This window comes from Sinocyclocheilus grahami, unplaced genomic scaffold, assembly GCF_001515645.1.
Source record: "Sinocyclocheilus grahami isolate Dianchi unplaced genomic scaffold, SAMN03320097.WGS_v1.1 scaffold331.1, whole genome shotgun sequence".
Classification (NCBI taxonomy): Eukaryota; Metazoa; Chordata; class Actinopteri; order Cypriniformes; family Cyprinidae; genus Sinocyclocheilus; species Sinocyclocheilus grahami.
The window spans coordinates 476,026-492,950 of record NW_015505510.1 but is presented as its reverse complement, the minus strand read 5'-3'; the positions used below and the strand labels follow the sequence as shown (position 1 = coordinate 492,950).

The 16,925-nt window shown below is 36.9% G+C and overlaps 1 protein-coding gene across 1 annotated transcript in view; it reads left to right on the top strand.

Moving 5' to 3' along the window:
- Nucleotides 1–16,925, top strand: part of LOC107602602 (single-stranded DNA-binding protein 3-like) — an 83,470-nt gene that overhangs the window by 43,341 nt on the left and 23,204 nt on the right. The window contains exon 5 of the mRNA XM_016295145.1: nucleotides 14,722–14,811. Coding sequence (XP_016150631.1) covers nucleotides 14,722–14,811 — 90 coding nt within the window. The remainder of the gene's footprint in view (nucleotides 1–14,721; nucleotides 14,812–16,925) is intronic.

Sequence of the window (16,925 nt, the reverse complement as noted above, 5' to 3'; positions counted from 1 at the left end):
GAAAAACAAAATGAAGACTTTGGAGTGGCCTAGTCAAAGTCCTGACCTGAATCCTATTGAGATGCTGTGGCATGACCTTAAAAAGGCGGTTCATGCTCGAAAACCCTCCAATGTGGCTGAATTACAACAATTCTGCACAGATGAGTGGACCAAAATTCCTCCACAGCGCTGTAACAGACTCATTGCAAGTTATCGCAAACGCTTGATTGCAGTTGTTGCTGCTAAGGGTGGCACAACCAGTTAATAGGTTTAGGGGGCAAACACTTTTTCACACAGGGCCATGTAGTTTTGGATTGTTTTCCCTTAATAATAAAAACCTTCATTTAAAAACGGCATGTTGTGTTCACTTGTGTTATCTTTTACTAATATTTAAATTAGTTTGATGATTGAAACATTAAAGTGTGACAAACATGCAAAGAAATCAGGAAGGGGGCCAACACTTTTCCACACCACTGTGTGTGTATATATATATATATTTTTATTTTTATTTTTTTTATTGTATTATATAAATTATATTATATAAATTTTTTTTGTGTATATGTATATACAGTATCTCACAGAAGTGAGGACCCCCCCTTTACATTTTTGTAAATATTTATTATATCTTTTCATGTGACAAAACTGAAGAAATTACACTTTGCTACAATGTAAAGTAGTGAGTGTACAGCTTGTATAACTCAAAATAACTCAACACACAGCCATTAATGTCTAAACCGTTGGCCACAAAATGAGTACACCCCTAAGTGAAAATGTCCAAATTGGGCCCAAAGTGTCAATATTTTGTGCGCCCACCATTATTTTCCAGCACTGCCTTAACCCTCTTGGGCATGGAGTTCACCAGAGATGACGACATCACGGAGCTGGTGGATGTTAGAGACCTTGAGATGCTCAATAGGGTTCAGGTCTGGAGACATGCTTGGCCAATCCATCACCTTTACCCTCAGCTTCTTTAGCAAGGCAGTGGTCGTCTTGGAGGTGTGTTTGGGGTCGTTATCATGTTGGAATACTGCCCTGCGGCCCTGTCTCCGAAGGGAGGGGATCATGCTCTGCTTCAATATGTCACAGTACATGTTGGCATTCATGGTTCCCTCAATGAACTGTGGCTCCCCAGTGCCGGCAGCACTCATGCAGCCCCAGACCATGACACTCCCACCACCATGCTTGACTGTAGGCAAAACACACTTGTCTTTGTTCTCCTTGTACTTTGTGTTAATTTCTACATTTTCAGGCTCATTTTCCGCTAGAAAACTGACAACTGCACTCATGCACACCATGGAATTTTAAATCACTAGCAAACACTACATTTTAGCTAATGATGATTTCCATGCTAGTCGGACTCGTACCTGCAAATGTTCAAGTTGGTTGAGTAACCTTTGTTAAAGCAAGAGTCTTCATGCATAGCTTACGCTGTACAACTATGTTATTTCCTTTATTCTTTTTGAAAACAAAATAACTGGGAAATTTCCAGACATGAAAATGTTTTTCCCAGCAGGAAGCATCGTAATTAATTTACTGTAGAAGCATCTCATCCCGCGTTTGAGGAGAATAATTGTAGATGGGTGTTTTTTGCGCACGCACCAGCAGGCGACTCACGTGAGTCAACGTGTCAACAGAACCAGGAACTGATGAAGCAGTGCTAAATATATAGCGTTATGTCAAAATACTCATTTATTTAATTTTCAATGAAACAAATGTAATCCTGATAGTATTCCCACATTTTATAAAATTTAACTGTAATCTGAATACTGTTTTTTGATGTAACCGTAACGGATTACAGTTACTAGATTTTTGTATCCTGATTACGTAACGCCGTTGAATGAATTCCGTTATACATATACAGGGTTTCACAAAAAAATTACTTGAGGGTGAGTAAATGATGACAGAAGTTTGATTTTTGGATGAACTGTCCCTTTAAATAAATCTTGTTGATTAATTATTTTATTTAGTAATATAATTCCATTATATCAAGTAATGAGGTAATTTAATTTATTTACAGGCAGGTCATACTACATGAAATTAAAAGGCAGGGAAGCGTATTTGCTGCAGAGAGCCCCCTTTCGCTTTTAGTGCTATATTACAGGCAGGCAGTTTCGTAGACCACCAGTAGCTTCTGTAAAGCTTGAGATGTTTGTGTCTGCTGTCCTGTCAGCCCAGTCTCTGAGCTCTTGCACTCTTTACGGGTTGAGATCCGGCTTTACACTGGATTAAGAGATGTTGTGGCCGGTTGTTTATCTGACCTGTGTGCTCGCACCCTGCTGAGGACATTAGTGGAAAGCTTGCTCGGAGCACGCAGGAGGTTCTGCACCAAAACCGGGCGCTCGAAACATGTGCCTGTCCAAATTATTTTGGTCATAGAGAGGTCATCGAAGTTCAAGCAAGGCTGAAGTGAGCAAGTGTAGAGAAAATCTCTACCAGTTGACCACCTGCATCAGCCAACTGTGCCAGTGGTGAGTGAATGGGTGAAGAATATCTCATCGCAAAAAAAGTGATTTAATTTTGTTTGTTTATTGTCTTTTTCTTCCCTTTCTCTACCTCTCACAGTGACACAGTCATACCTTGGTTCAGTATGGCATAGGGTATCACTATACCGAAATTTTAGTAGTTAATTGAAATGCTTGTGAAATAATACTGTGATAATGATGCAGTTGTTGAACATGCTCATTTATTTCATTATGAAAGTTAAATCTTGATATAAATATTAAAAAAAATGTAATCATAATAGTGACATTTAGCCTTCTCAGTTAATTAGATATTTTTTTCACATTTTCAGTTAGTGAAGTAAAAAGATATTGAGAGCAGTTGAGTCGGGTTTCTTCTTTTTTGGCACTGTTATTTGATTTAATATTATCTACATAAATCGCATGAGTGGATCTATTAAGTGCATTTACACAGAAAAGTGCACAAATCCAGTATTTTAACTTTTTATCTGATATTTATATATATATATTATATTTATATTTTTGTCCAGTTTGTTTGCATGCACTTTTATTCATTTTGTATTATTTAATAAATTAGATTTTAGTATTAAAACCTTTAAAATTGTGGCAGGTTTGTTCACTGCATGGATCTTATTTATAAAAGTTATTTATATTTACTTAAAATTCTGATTATGGATAATTTATCACACACTACCGTTCAGAATCTTGGGTTTGTTTTTAAAGAAATTAAAACTTATGTATTCCACAAATGTGTTAAGCAACACAACTCTTTTTAATAATGATAATGATAAAAAAATTTGTTTAGTTTTTTTTTGCGCATGAAAATCAGCTTATTAAAATAAAGAATCATTAAAATGAAGAAATGATGGGATTGCTCACCCAAAAATGAAAGTTCTGTCTTCATTTACTCACCCTCATGTCATTCTGTCTGACTTTCTTCTGTAGAACACAAAAGAAGATATGTATTTTTGTCCATACAGTGAAAGTCAATGGGGTCAAATTTTTTTGTCATGTGCAATCATAGTAACAAATTGCATTTTAAGATATATTTAAATTAAAAACAGTTATTTTTAATTGTAGAAATATATAACAGTATTGCTGGTTTTACTGTATTTTTGATTAAAGGGGTCCTATTATGCTCTTTTATAGAGTCTTGAACGCTTGATTTTGTTTTGGGGTTTTTGAAAAGGGATTTCTGTTAAATAAAATATCTCCTTTTGAAGTGGACTTTGAGCTTTGTAACTTTGCAGATCTTTTTTGCTCAAACAGCAACATTACAGACTAACTAAAGTTGAAAAAGTGAAAAAGCATAATAGGACCCCTTTAAAAATGCATCCTTGGTGTGCAAGTAAAAAAAAAATCTAACCTTAAAACTTTGAATTAAACCTTTGAAGTGTATATTTATTATTAAATTATTAAAAAAATATATTAAATTATTAAAAAAATTATTACAATTATCAAAAAATGTGAAACTGTATTTTATTTGAATCTTAACCCCATTCATATCTATGTGTCAGTTGGTGCAGTTCACATTACATCCACCGTAGAAAATTCATCAAGTGTTGCCTGTGGATTAAGGGAGCAAGTTCCAGTGTTACTGTACATAATATGCTTTCTTTCAGTCCTGCCTTGTATCTTTTAGCTGGGGCATTGCCTGTAACTCTCCCCGAAACTACGAGTTTAAAAGTGCACTGCCTCATTTTGCATTGCGGATTTTCCGCAGGCCAAAAGGTGCTCTCCAAGGTGTCGTCGAACTCCTCTTACCCGGGTCACAGAGGAATCGGACACTGTGAGCGCACACCAGAAACTCCTCGGTGCTCTCCCTGTAATGTTCTCTGTCCCTCTCCGGTTTCTCTTCTGCATAACTGCTTCTCTCCCCACCCCTCCCTCCCTCTCAGTGCCTAATTAATGGCATTAATTATCTCCAATTAGCAGTGTGGTCTTGGCAGCCATTCTGTCCCCTCATTTCTTTTGTTTCACAGAGGTCTGTGACACAGTATTCTCCCTGTGGGGCTGTCACCGGCCTAATGAAAGGCTACAAGGCCTGGCTTTCACCTCTTTCATTCTCTCTCTCTCTCTCTCTCTACTTCAGCATCTCTCTCTCTCTCTCTCTCTCTCTCTCTCTCTCTCTCTCGTTCTGTTAGAGCACTTCAGCACGTTAGCCTCATTAGCAGTAGTTCACAGCGCCGGAGTTAAGTTTGCTGAGACGGATCTGCTGTGTGTTTTCCCACACAGGTGTTTATCTCCGTGTCTTATCTGTGGAGTGGGTCAGCGCTCACCGGCATGTGTGGCTCATGTGAACGGACACGCTCGGGGGTATCGGTGTGTTTGCGTTAAAACAGTTTCCAGGCCGCAGGTGTGAGCTGAACGTAATGACCCGATGAACGTGCTTTGGCTCTGAAAGACAGCTTTGGTTAACCTGCTGTCACTAGTCCAGTTATCACATTATAAAGTAATATGTCAGCGACCGTTTTGTAGAAGATCGTCAGTATGGGATGCATGTGCTTCCATTTGATAAAGCTGGCGAGGATTGTATTTGTGCTGATGAACATGAAAGCGGTAAAGATGATGATGGTGTCTCTCTCAGCCTTTAAAATATTTTAAAGGACATCCACAAGTTATAGGATTTTGGTCACTAGTTGTTAGTGTTAATGCTACTTTTTCCCTTTTATTTCTTTTTTTTCCTGGTTTTTACCATAGTGCAGCAACAACACAAAATATAACACAAACTCGTACTAAATATGAGTTTGAAAAGCATTGTATGTAATTACAGTGTGTGTATGTTATGTTCATTTATGTATTTTATAAATAAATAATACATATTTATTTATTATAAATGTTATTAAATGTAACTAAATGAGTTAACATGAATTAACAGTGAAAAATACTTTATTCATCTTAGTTTACTAGATACAGAACATTTTATAAATACTGTAACACATGTATTGCTTATTGTTATTTAATGTTAGTTTAGTGTCTCTCATTAATTTCCCCCCCAGTGTTGCCAAGTCTGCGGTTTTCCCACGGAATCGGGCTACTTTTATACTGTTATATGATTTTGTTGCAATTTTTATGAATGCAACTGGGCTAGTTTTGGCCATGATTGCAGTTGGGGGTGGTTTTGTTATGCAGACCTGGCAACCCTGATTACCCTGATTTTTATTGCACTATTGTTCTTATTGCCATGGTGCTACAAGTGTGACTTCTATCCACAAACAAACATTTTAAACAGACTAAAGAAGGAACATTACACCGATACATTTTTAGCACAGATGACCTGTAGAAACCGGTTTTAGGCCCACATAAGGGCCTTTCGTACCACTTTAGTTCCTGAACTAAATGTACAGTACTAAAGTACTGGGACGATTTTGTGTGAACTATTTCCCAGTACCATTTAAATTCGCACCGACAGTGAGTAGTACCGGTCGACAGCGACGTCATTTGTGCCCGGCGTTCAACAACGAAAACAAATTAGAACAACGTTAACAACAGGAGGATGGAGGACACTGTGATCGGAGCTGTGTTTTTGTTGTGTCTGGCGGGTTTCACAATAATGGACATGGAAAGTCGACGTATACGTAAAGCGATTGAAAGGAGGACTAAGAATCTCCAACGACAACTGGCAGTGCTACATTTGCTACAAGTGCCTGCACTTCAGCGTCCGTCCATCTATCGTTGTTCTCCATACTTGAGAAATAATTTGGCACAATATACTAAAATCGCACCCAATTCCGGCGGTGCGAAAATGCCAAAAAGTGGGTAGTTCCACAATTAGTTCTGGTACTATGAAAAGGTTCCCGCGGTGCGAAAGGCACTATTGTTCACATACATAGGACAGATTTAAGTTTCTGGTTGCTCAATGCTTGGATACGTTTTAGTTAGTGGACTATCCTCACCTCACGACTGACTTTCACTTCACTTTCCTTCACACCTTCTTACACACGCACTTTTCCCATTCAGTTAACGACACATCTGTCTGCAGCTTGATTATGCATGCAGGTCTCTCCAGCTAATATTTATAGACTCAACTACAGCAGCACAGGAGAGTACGAGAGAGATGGGAACAGAGCAAAAGGGAAGAGAGACGCACGGGACTAAGAGAAAAGCTGGGATATGAATGCCATCAGGAGTGATTTGGAGAGGAGCAGATGTGGAAAGGTTAAGGACACTGGACCGAGCTGAAGGGTCCGATCCTCACCTCCTGCTTTGCACTCTGCCCGCTGAATCATTTTTAATAACCTGTACAGCCGCTTAGAGGTCCGTCCTCAAAGAAGAGTGTATTTACAGGAGCAAGTCATTCAGGGATGCCACAGGTCCCGCTACTCGGCCCGATAACATTTAGATATGTGAAGTTTTAATTGACTGAACTTCAGCTTGAAATGTAAATGAGTGAGAGAAGCAGCCTTGGTAGTGTTTTTATCAAGCTTAGTTTCTTAAGAGCTGTTTGTTTGTGAGTGGGAGTGTGGTGTGTAACTGGTTTGCAAAGAAACCTGAGGACACAAAAAATGTATAAATAAACCATAATGTGTCATGGTATTAAAAAAACAGGTATTACCGTTCTTTGATGTTTTTGGACATGGTGCCATAGCAACACCATCATTTTTGGACACTACTATGATGGTTAACACCATGATATTCTGTGAAATGCAGATTATTATTTTTTTTATTTATTTTTATAAAAATTACAGTTTTTCCACCTTTTAACTCTAGTATTTACATGCAACTTCAAAATAATGCAGTATTTTACCTCAAAGTACTGGATTGAACTTCTTAAGTCAAAAATGTATGTTTTAAATTCTCACATGAACAATTTTGGTCTCCAATCGCCAATCAGTATGTGAGAAGGAAAACAATGTTATTTTTAAATTAGGGTTGAGTAGAATAAATCAATCTTAACACTGTATGTATGATATATGTAATTATATTTAAATATAAATATATATAATAACTTATATATTTTGTATTTTTATATATATATATATATTAGTGCTGTCAAATGATTAATCGCGATTAATAGCATCCAAAAAGAAGTGTTTGTTTACATTATATTTGTGTGTACTGTGTATATTTATTATGTATATATAAATACACACATGAATGTACAGTATGTATTTCAAGTACCATTTAAATTCGCACCGACAGTGAGTAGTACCGGTCGACAGCGACGTCATTTGTGCCCGGCGTTCAACAACGAAAACAAATTAGAACAACGTTAACAACAGGAGGATGGAGGACACTGTGATCGGAGCTGTGTTTTTGTTGTGTCTGGCGGGTTTCACAATAATGGACATGGAAAGTCGACGTATACGTAAAGCGATTGAAAGGAGGACTAAGAATCTCCAACGACAACTGGCAGTGCTACATTTGCTACAAGTGCCTGCACTTCAGCGTCCGTCCATCTATCGTTGTTCTCCATACTTGAGAAATAATTTGGCACAATATACTAAAATCGCACCCAATTCCGGCGGTGCGAAAATGCCAAAAAGTGGGTAGTTCCACAATTAGTTCTGGTACTATGAAAAGGTTCCCGCGGTGCGAAAGGCACTATTGTTCACATACATAGGACAGATTTAAGTTTCTGGTTGCTCAATGCTTGGATACGTTTTAGTTAGTGGACTATCCTCACCTCACGACTGACTTTCACTTCACTTTCCTTCACACCTTCTTACACACGCACTTTTCCCATTCAGTTAACGACACATCTGTCTGCAGCTTGATTATGCATGCAGGTCTCTCCAGCTAATATTTATAGACTCAACTACAGCAGCACAGGAGAGTACGAGAGAGATGGGAACAGAGCAAAAGGGAAGAGAGACGCACGGGACTAAGAGAAAAGCTGGGATATGAATGCCATCAGGAGTGATTTGGAGAGGAGCAGATGTGGAAAGGTTAAGGACACTGGACCGAGCTGAAGGGTCCGATCCTCACCTCCTGCTTTGCACTCTGCCCGCTGAATCATTTTTAATAACCTGTACAGCCGCTTAGAGGTCCGTCCTCAAAGAAGAGTGTATTTACAGGAGCAAGTCATTCAGGGATGCCACAGGTCCCGCTACTCGGCCCGATAACATTTAGATATGTGAAGTTTTAATTGACTGAACTTCAGCTTGAAATGTAAATGAGTGAGAGAAGCAGCCTTGGTAGTGTTTTTATCAAGCTTAGTTTCTTAAGAGCTGTTTGTTTGTGAGTGGGAGTGTGGTGTGTAACTGGTTTGCAAAGAAACCTGAGGACACAAAAAATGTATAAATAAACCATAATGTGTCATGGTATTAAAAAAACAGGTATTACCGTTCTTTGATGTTTTTGGACATGGTGCCATAGCAACACCATCATTTTTGGACACTACTATGATGGTTAACACCATGATATTCTGTGAAATGCAGATTATTATTTTTTTTATTTATTTTTATAAAAATTACAGTTTTTCCACCTTTTAACTCTAGTATTTACATGCAACTTCAAAATAATGCAGTATTTTACCTCAAAGTACTGGATTGAACTTCTTAAGTCAAAAATGTATGTTTTAAATTCTCACATGAACAATTTTGGTCTCCAATCGCCAATCAGTATGTGAGAAGGAAAACAATGTTATTTTTAAATTAGGGTTGAGTAGAATAAATCAATCTTAACACTGTATGTATGATATATGTAATTATATTTAAATATAAATATATATAATAACTTATATATTTTGTATTTTTATATATATATATATATTAGTGCTGTCAAATGATTAATCGCGATTAATAGCATCCAAAAAGAAGTGTTTGTTTACATTATATTTGTGTGTACTGTGTATATTTATTATGTATATATAAATACACACATGAATGTACAGTATGTATTTCAGATAAATATGTTATGTTTATATATTAAATATATTTATATATAATATAAATTATATAAATACATGTATGTAAATAAATACATGTAAATATTTTTAAAATATACTGTGTGTGTGTGTGTATATAATAATAAATATACACAGTAAACATTATGTAAACAAAACCTTATTTTGGATGCGATTAATCGTTTGACAGCACTAAAATATATTTGTATTTATGTATATATAATTATTTAATATATATTTTATAATTATTTTATGTATAATACCATGATATTTCTATCTGATACTCTTACCATGGTACCCCCCCTCACACACAAACTTTTTTTTTAATCAGAGCCATGTGTGTCTATTTTGTCAAGCACTGGTTGTCGAATATTAGTTTTGCAACTGGTGTTGAGATGTAAACCCCTAGTGTTTATGCGAACATGCTGGAGTGTTTGTTTACTTGTGCAGCGGGTATTGAGTACCGTGCCGAAGCGTAATACCCGAGAGAGTGTGTTGTGTATGTTTATGTTTACATGAGTACTGTTATTTAGTGGCTGGTGTAGAAGTGTGTATGAGCAGCTGTTTAATGGCTTGATGAGATGATGGCAGTAATCAGTGAGAAACGAGATGAGCGCTGAAAAGCTTGGTCCCTCCGTTCTCACATGCATGCACACACACACACACACACATACACATGCACACGCTCTCCCTACTGGCAGATGATTGACGGCCTGAGGGTTTTAATGGCACTGTAGAGGGAGAGCTGAGGTTGGAGTTGTCATGGCAACAAGGCGAAGGCGGCCTCTTTCTCCCCCTTTTCCTCACTCTCTCTTTATGCACCTGAACAGAGCCGCATCTTACTCGCAGGACTGAGTTTACTCACACACACACACACACACACACACACACACTGCAGTTCTGGTGTCCCTCCCCTCTGTCCGCAGTATACACAGCTCTTTGTGTGTTTAAGCGTGTGTGTATGAAGCCATATCTAGCCACCGCAGTCTCTCTCTCTCTCTCTCTCTCTCTCCTCGTAAAAGAGCTGGAGCCTGAGCACTAATACTCTCTGGTCGCCCCGGGTTACGGTTCACCACACGCCCCCCTGTACTGCTGTGTTAGCTGGGATTGGTTGGGTTGGCAAGGGGGGACCAAGCGTGTGTGTGTGTGGCACAGGGGGTGATGCTGTATAACAGCTCTATAAGAGCCACAGATCTCAGGGTGGAACAGTGAACCAGACCCTGTTCACAGACACTCACCTCTTCTGAGTATTGGATCAGTACCAGCCGCCAGTATCACAATGTGTGTGTTTAAGAGCAAACTCTACCTCAGTCTTTCTTCTCGCCTGCCTCTTGAGTGTGTTTGTGTGTATTACGGCTAGACGATATAAGCTGAGAAGATTATATCTTGATGTTTTTCAACCTTTTGTCAAAGTTGTTTTTTTTGTTGATATTTTTATGAGTTCTTTATTATTGGCATGTATTTTCAAAAATGTGTATTTTATAGGTAAAATACAGCTAAAAAAGATCAACACTCCTTACCCACAAGAATATATAATTATTTAATTAATTTTATTATTTAAGTGAAGAAAAGTGTGACACTTTTCTGCTGACTGTGGACTTCTGTTGACATTTTTGACATTGCAAACAAATCATAGTTTTGAATTAAAAAGAACAAATTTAAATAAATTAAACTTGCTCAATCTAATTGTGCTTTTTGCAATTGAATTTAAAAGTCACAATTTAACGGAAGTAGCAACTGATTTTTTTTCTTCCATTTTTTTTTTGTGATGTACATCCAGTTATAAAGAGTTATTAGTGGGACTTGGTTTAGTTTATTGGTTATTTTTGAATGGCGGCAGATCTGAATGTGAGCTTGTAGTTGTTTGTAAGAAAGGGATGGAGTTTAAGTGAACTAAAGAATAGGAGATAATAATTTATCTCCTACTATAGACATAATTTACCAGAGAGAAGTCTGTCGTTTCACCAGAATTTAGAGTGAATTTTCATTTCATCCGACTTTAACGTTATTGAAAATGAAAGATGCAAACAAATCAGTGAATCATAGTGTTTAATTAATTAATTGAAAATGGCAGGTTGAAGTAATTCACAAAAATGAATCGAACTTGCCAAATCTTATAGCGTTTTTTTCTACTGAAGCTTGAATTACTGTCTTAGCACTGTCATGCTTTTGAGAAACAAGACAAGGAGGAATTGTGAAACTAGTCTAGTGACACGGTCTTTAAAAAAACTTAATGGCCTAATATAAAGCACATTAAAATCATCACAATGTTGCTTAATGTTATATTGCCAGCAAAATCATTTTCAATATTTAATATATTGCAGGGACTTCTGTTAACATCTGAATCATGGTGCAATTGAATCACTGAATCATAGTTTTGAATTGATTCAGTTTGATTCATTTAAATGGCCAATTTAATTAGAATTATTTGTACTGCTTCATAGAAATGAATCAAACACGGCAACTTTTGAAGCCGTTTTGCTACTTGAAGTTATTGTATGACAACATCATATTTGCGCAATGCACAACAAATGAGCGATTGTTAAAGTAGACTTAATTGGTAGAAAACTTAAATGCAAGATAAAAAGCGCATTATAATGTTGCTTCATTTTATATCAGCAACATCTTTGAGTATTCCATAAATCAGCCTTTCTCAGTGTTTGTGTTTCAGGAGTAAATGGGAGGAGTAGTTCTCAATAAGCTCCACCCACTGACCCCTTGGGTCATGCGTGTGTGAGAGAGAGACTGTGTGAGTTTGTGTATATGTGTATTAGCATATTGTGTGTGTTTGAGGTCAGAGGTGGCGTAGCTGTTTGTACGGCGGCTGTAGAGAGGTTTGAGTTACAGCAGGGGGAGGGAGTGTGTGAGCCGACTGCCAACTCTTGCTCTTTAATCCTCCTTCTCTTTCTCTTTCTCTTACTTTCTCCTTTATCTTCCCCCCTTTCCCTCCATGTTTAGTCTCTTTTCCTCTCGTTTTCACTCACACATACACTGACTCGCACAATGCGCCTCGTCTCCTTCCATCTTCTCTCTCTCCGGTAGAACAGGGCAGACTGGCAAGCACACAAGCCCCCAGCAGCAGCAGAATGTTAAAGAGGTTTGAAAGAGGGAACGGGGCCAACGGAGGAAAGGGGCCCCAGTCTCTAAGCGTTCCACTAGCTCAGGAGATTCCACTTGAGGCTCCTCTCGCTCTGTTTGCTTGTTTTATGCCCCTTTTACCAGGGGAAGTATGTACACAGATACACAAGAGCCGAGCTGTAGTGCAGGCGTTTTTCTGATGCAAATAAACGTGTCTCGTGTCTTTGAGTTGAATGTGCGGGTTTACCGAGAGTGATTTTACTTGTGTAAATGCACACTGATACTTAGCATTCTGCTCTGTTTTAGAGCCGTGTAACGAAGTTGTACAGCTAAAAGATTTGTTTGCTGTAATTACACAAACTGCAATAGCAAATTCTGCTATTCTGTTTCTTTATAGTCTGAGTTGTATTGTGTCTGCTCAACTGTTGTTAAAGCATTTGTCTTAGGGCTGCACAATTAATCGAATTTCTAATCGCGATTACAATTATGGATGCCACAATTACGTAATCGTTCAAAGCGGCAATTAATCGTTCAAAGTCCATTTCTGTTATCCTGCGTGCTTAAGATGCTAAAGAATAATCGGTTATCGGTATCGGCCAAAATTTTCATATCGGTGCATCCCTAATGACATTATAATACCATTCATATATTTTTTTTTTTTTATAATTTAAAGAAGAAACCAATCCGATGTTGACATTTGAGGCTTAATACTATAGAAAAGCACTAAAAGTTTTTCAGTTAGTGTTTTCAGCTTGTTTATTTTCATATAAAAATACAATATGCAGTTGCATAAAAAATGGTTTAAACATCATTCAATGTAAATTGTGATAATCGTAATTAATTATCGCAATTACAATTTCAAGGAAATAATCGACAATTATGATTTTTGTCATAATCGTGCAGCCCTAATTTGTCTCTAAAGACAGTTGTTTTATATCTTCTCCTGCCTTTGGTTGTTTTATTAGTGTCATGGGTAAATAACATTGTCCTAAAAGCGTTTACTTGATTGACAAATGCAATAAATATTATTACAATTTAAAATAACGTTTCTGTTTTCTGTTCTGTAAGCATTTAATAAATATATTTTAAAATGGCATGTATTGCTATGATGGCAAAGCTGAATTTTTAGCTTTGTGCACATTTTTTTATTGTGAAAAGTGTGATCTTTCTTTTTTTCAGAATTCTTTGATGAATTGAAAATTAAAAAGAGTAGAATATATTTGAAATATAACTTTTTTTATATTCCATAAAACATGTATATATTCCATATAAAATCTATGAAGTAATCTATATATTAGTGCTGTCAAATGATTAATCGTGATTAATCGCATCCAAAATAAGTTTTTGTGTACATAATATATGTCTGTGTGCTGTGTATATTTATATACAGTATATATTTTGAAAATATTTACATGTGTATATACATTTATATATTTATATTCTTATATTTTATATAAATATATTTAATATATAAACATAACATATTTTTCTTAAATATATATATGCATGTGCCTGTATTTAAATGTATTATATACAATAATAAATATACACAGTAAACACACATATTATGTAAACAAAAACCTTCATTTTGGATGCGATACAGATATTTCCTGAAAAGTTATCCCTCAGTTCTGATTGGTTAATTGGAATGCTGTTCCAGGATTAACAAGGATGTTGATCCAGGAACATGTTGTACTTGGTGAAATCACGGTCACCGTACACATATATAGATATATAGATATATATTATGCAAACAAAAACTTTCATTTTGGATGCGATTAATCATGATTAATTGTTTGACAGCACTACTATATATTAGTATTGAGAATAATTAATGTCAATAATTTGTATTTTATTTTGGTAAATATTATTTAAACTAAATTTATTATTTTATCAAAATTATAAGCTATAAAAATAAATGAATCGCTTTAATTTTTTTTTCAAATTAAAACAATATTCTCTTTCAAGTTTTTGTTTAAAACATTTGGAAGAGAAAATGAAAATGAAAAAGAAATGTAATATAAATGCTAGTTTTTAATGTTGCACATGTCAAAATGGCGATTTTGATAAAAAATTAACTAATGTGAATTTCATCTTTACAAATTCTGCATTTACAATTTTTAAACAATATATGAGGACATGATGGAGACGTGTAACTGTACTGCATAACACTCATAACCCAAATATCAGCATCAGGTTTTGAAAAGCCTGTGTTTTGATGCCATATTGTTATTGATGAACCAAACAATGCACTATAAATCATGTCACGTCGAAATCAAAGTAGCATTGGTGTAATATTAGTATTGTATGAGGGTTGTCTAATATCTGTACTAACTTGTTCTCTTGTCTGTTTCCCAGAGTGCAGCAGCAGCCCCCAGCCCCGTAATGGGCAACATGCCCCCCAACGACGGCATGCCGGGCGGACCCATGCCCCCTGGTTTCTTTCAGGTAAGCACAGCTGGTTTCATTCTCTTCCTTGCCTTCTTTTCCATTCATCACCCTGTCACACCTGCGCTCCATTCGTTCATTCACTCTCTCTCGTTCTGTGTGCGCGTGGGCTACTGGTGGGTCTGTCTGTGGCTGTGGGCGGCTTGACAGCAGCCTGGAGCTCTGCTGTCTGTGTGAGATCATTCTGAACTTCTGTTTTATCCACACAGTATTATTCCTCACCGGTAAGATGGAGGCTCAGGATATTAAGTGTTAGTGGAAAGTAGCTCTAGTGACATTTCTGGAGCTGTATTACACTTCCTATCTCAAGTTATTGAGACCCCAATAGTTACTAAACAGCTAATATCTGGAGTTTGGATGTTTCTGTAATACGGCTCCCATAACGAATCAATGGAAACAGTTGCTGCTGGTTATCAATTAACTGTGTTACAAAACATTTAACTGTGACTATGAGAGAGAGAAAATGAATGAATGGGATTTTCACTCTTTATGTGCTTCTGAATGACTGTACCTCTTTAAAATATTTTGTTGTATTTCTTTCTTCCTTGCTAAGCTTTCTCCTCTTTCTTTATCATACCTCTATCCATCTGCTTGCTGCTTTATTCATTCCATACTGCAGGCCGTGGTGTGTTCATGAAGGTGTTATACTTGTTAAATGCGATGTGGACATTTACAATGTTCTCTCTCTGATCAGTTTCTTAAGCCATTTTAAGTGGATGGCCTATGGAAACAGATCAGTCTTCTTTATCAATAGTGTCTATACTGCAACATTGAAGTTCAACTAGATTTGATTTGTTCTGAAGAAAATGCGAGTGGTGCTCTCCTGTGGAAATATTGCTGCCGTTATGCTATGGCGTTGCTTTGCAGTTGCTAAGGAGTTCTGAGTGTTTTTAATGGTTGCTAGGTGGTTACTTGTTGGCACAAGTCAAAATAAGTCTTTATGATTTTCTGTTCCCTAGATATGGTCCCTCCCTTCATTCTCATTTATTTCCCCATTTTGTCGTCCGCCAGATTAAAAGTTATTCTCAATCCACTCGATTCGAGTTGCCATACGTACCATGCTATCACCAATTCTAGAGGGTTTTTAAATTTTCTTTTTATTTAACGGGATTGGCTGATTTTGGATAATTAATGATGTATGGTGATTTCTCTTATTGTTATGTTTAGATTCCCTTTGCTGTCATCATCTAACCTAAAGTTTATCTTTAAAAACACTAATAATCATCTTTAGCAAATCTCAAAATGAATATGAATTTTCCCACTGTACATTACAATGTTGTGATGCTTAAAAAAACAAGACTGTAGCATTTATGCTTTTATTAAGATGCGTTTTTATTTGTAGCTTATTTGAGAAAATATTTTATATAATCGTACAGAATTTTTGTAGAATTTTAATATTGGCCATTTATATGCTATCGGTCATAAGATGAAAATAATTAACAACTTATTGGTGACAGCCAGTATTTGAATATTGGTGCATCGCTAATTATTAGTGGTTTCTTCAAATCTCTAATCTTCAGTATGAGCACTAGTAATGGTGATATTAATTATAACGTGCTCAGATATCAGTTTTTCATCAATGAGTCATGTGGCACGAGGTGGAGATTTAGATTATTTATTGTGCTTAAGAGCTTTTTAATTTCCATTTCTGTGTGTTTACATGAAACCTCACAACCACTTGCATACAAGCACGGACACGCGAGCCTCATAATCAAACATGCTTGTACACATCCACAGCCCTTCCCATGATGCAGTGGGGGTGGTGGAGCGTTTGCTCAGTGATGGACAGGCCTGGCATTTGGCAGTGTTAGTGATAAGGCAGAGCTGAGGGAGCACCGCTGTCTGGAATCTCTGCTGTATGGGGAGGGAAGGGTTAGGAGAGATATATAAGGGAAAGGTTTGAGGAGAAGGAGGGAGAGGTGCGGAGGAGATCTTTTGGAGAAGCAGAGGAGTGCTATTTATATCAGCTCAGTGCTGAGGGAGAGAGAGAAGAGGTGTGATGTGTTCTGGCGTGTGAGGTGTGTGTGTGTGTGTGTGTGTGTGTGTGTGTGTGTGTGTGTGTGTGTGTGTGTCATTGGTTCTCCAGAGGTGTTTCTCTCATATCTTAGAGAGAC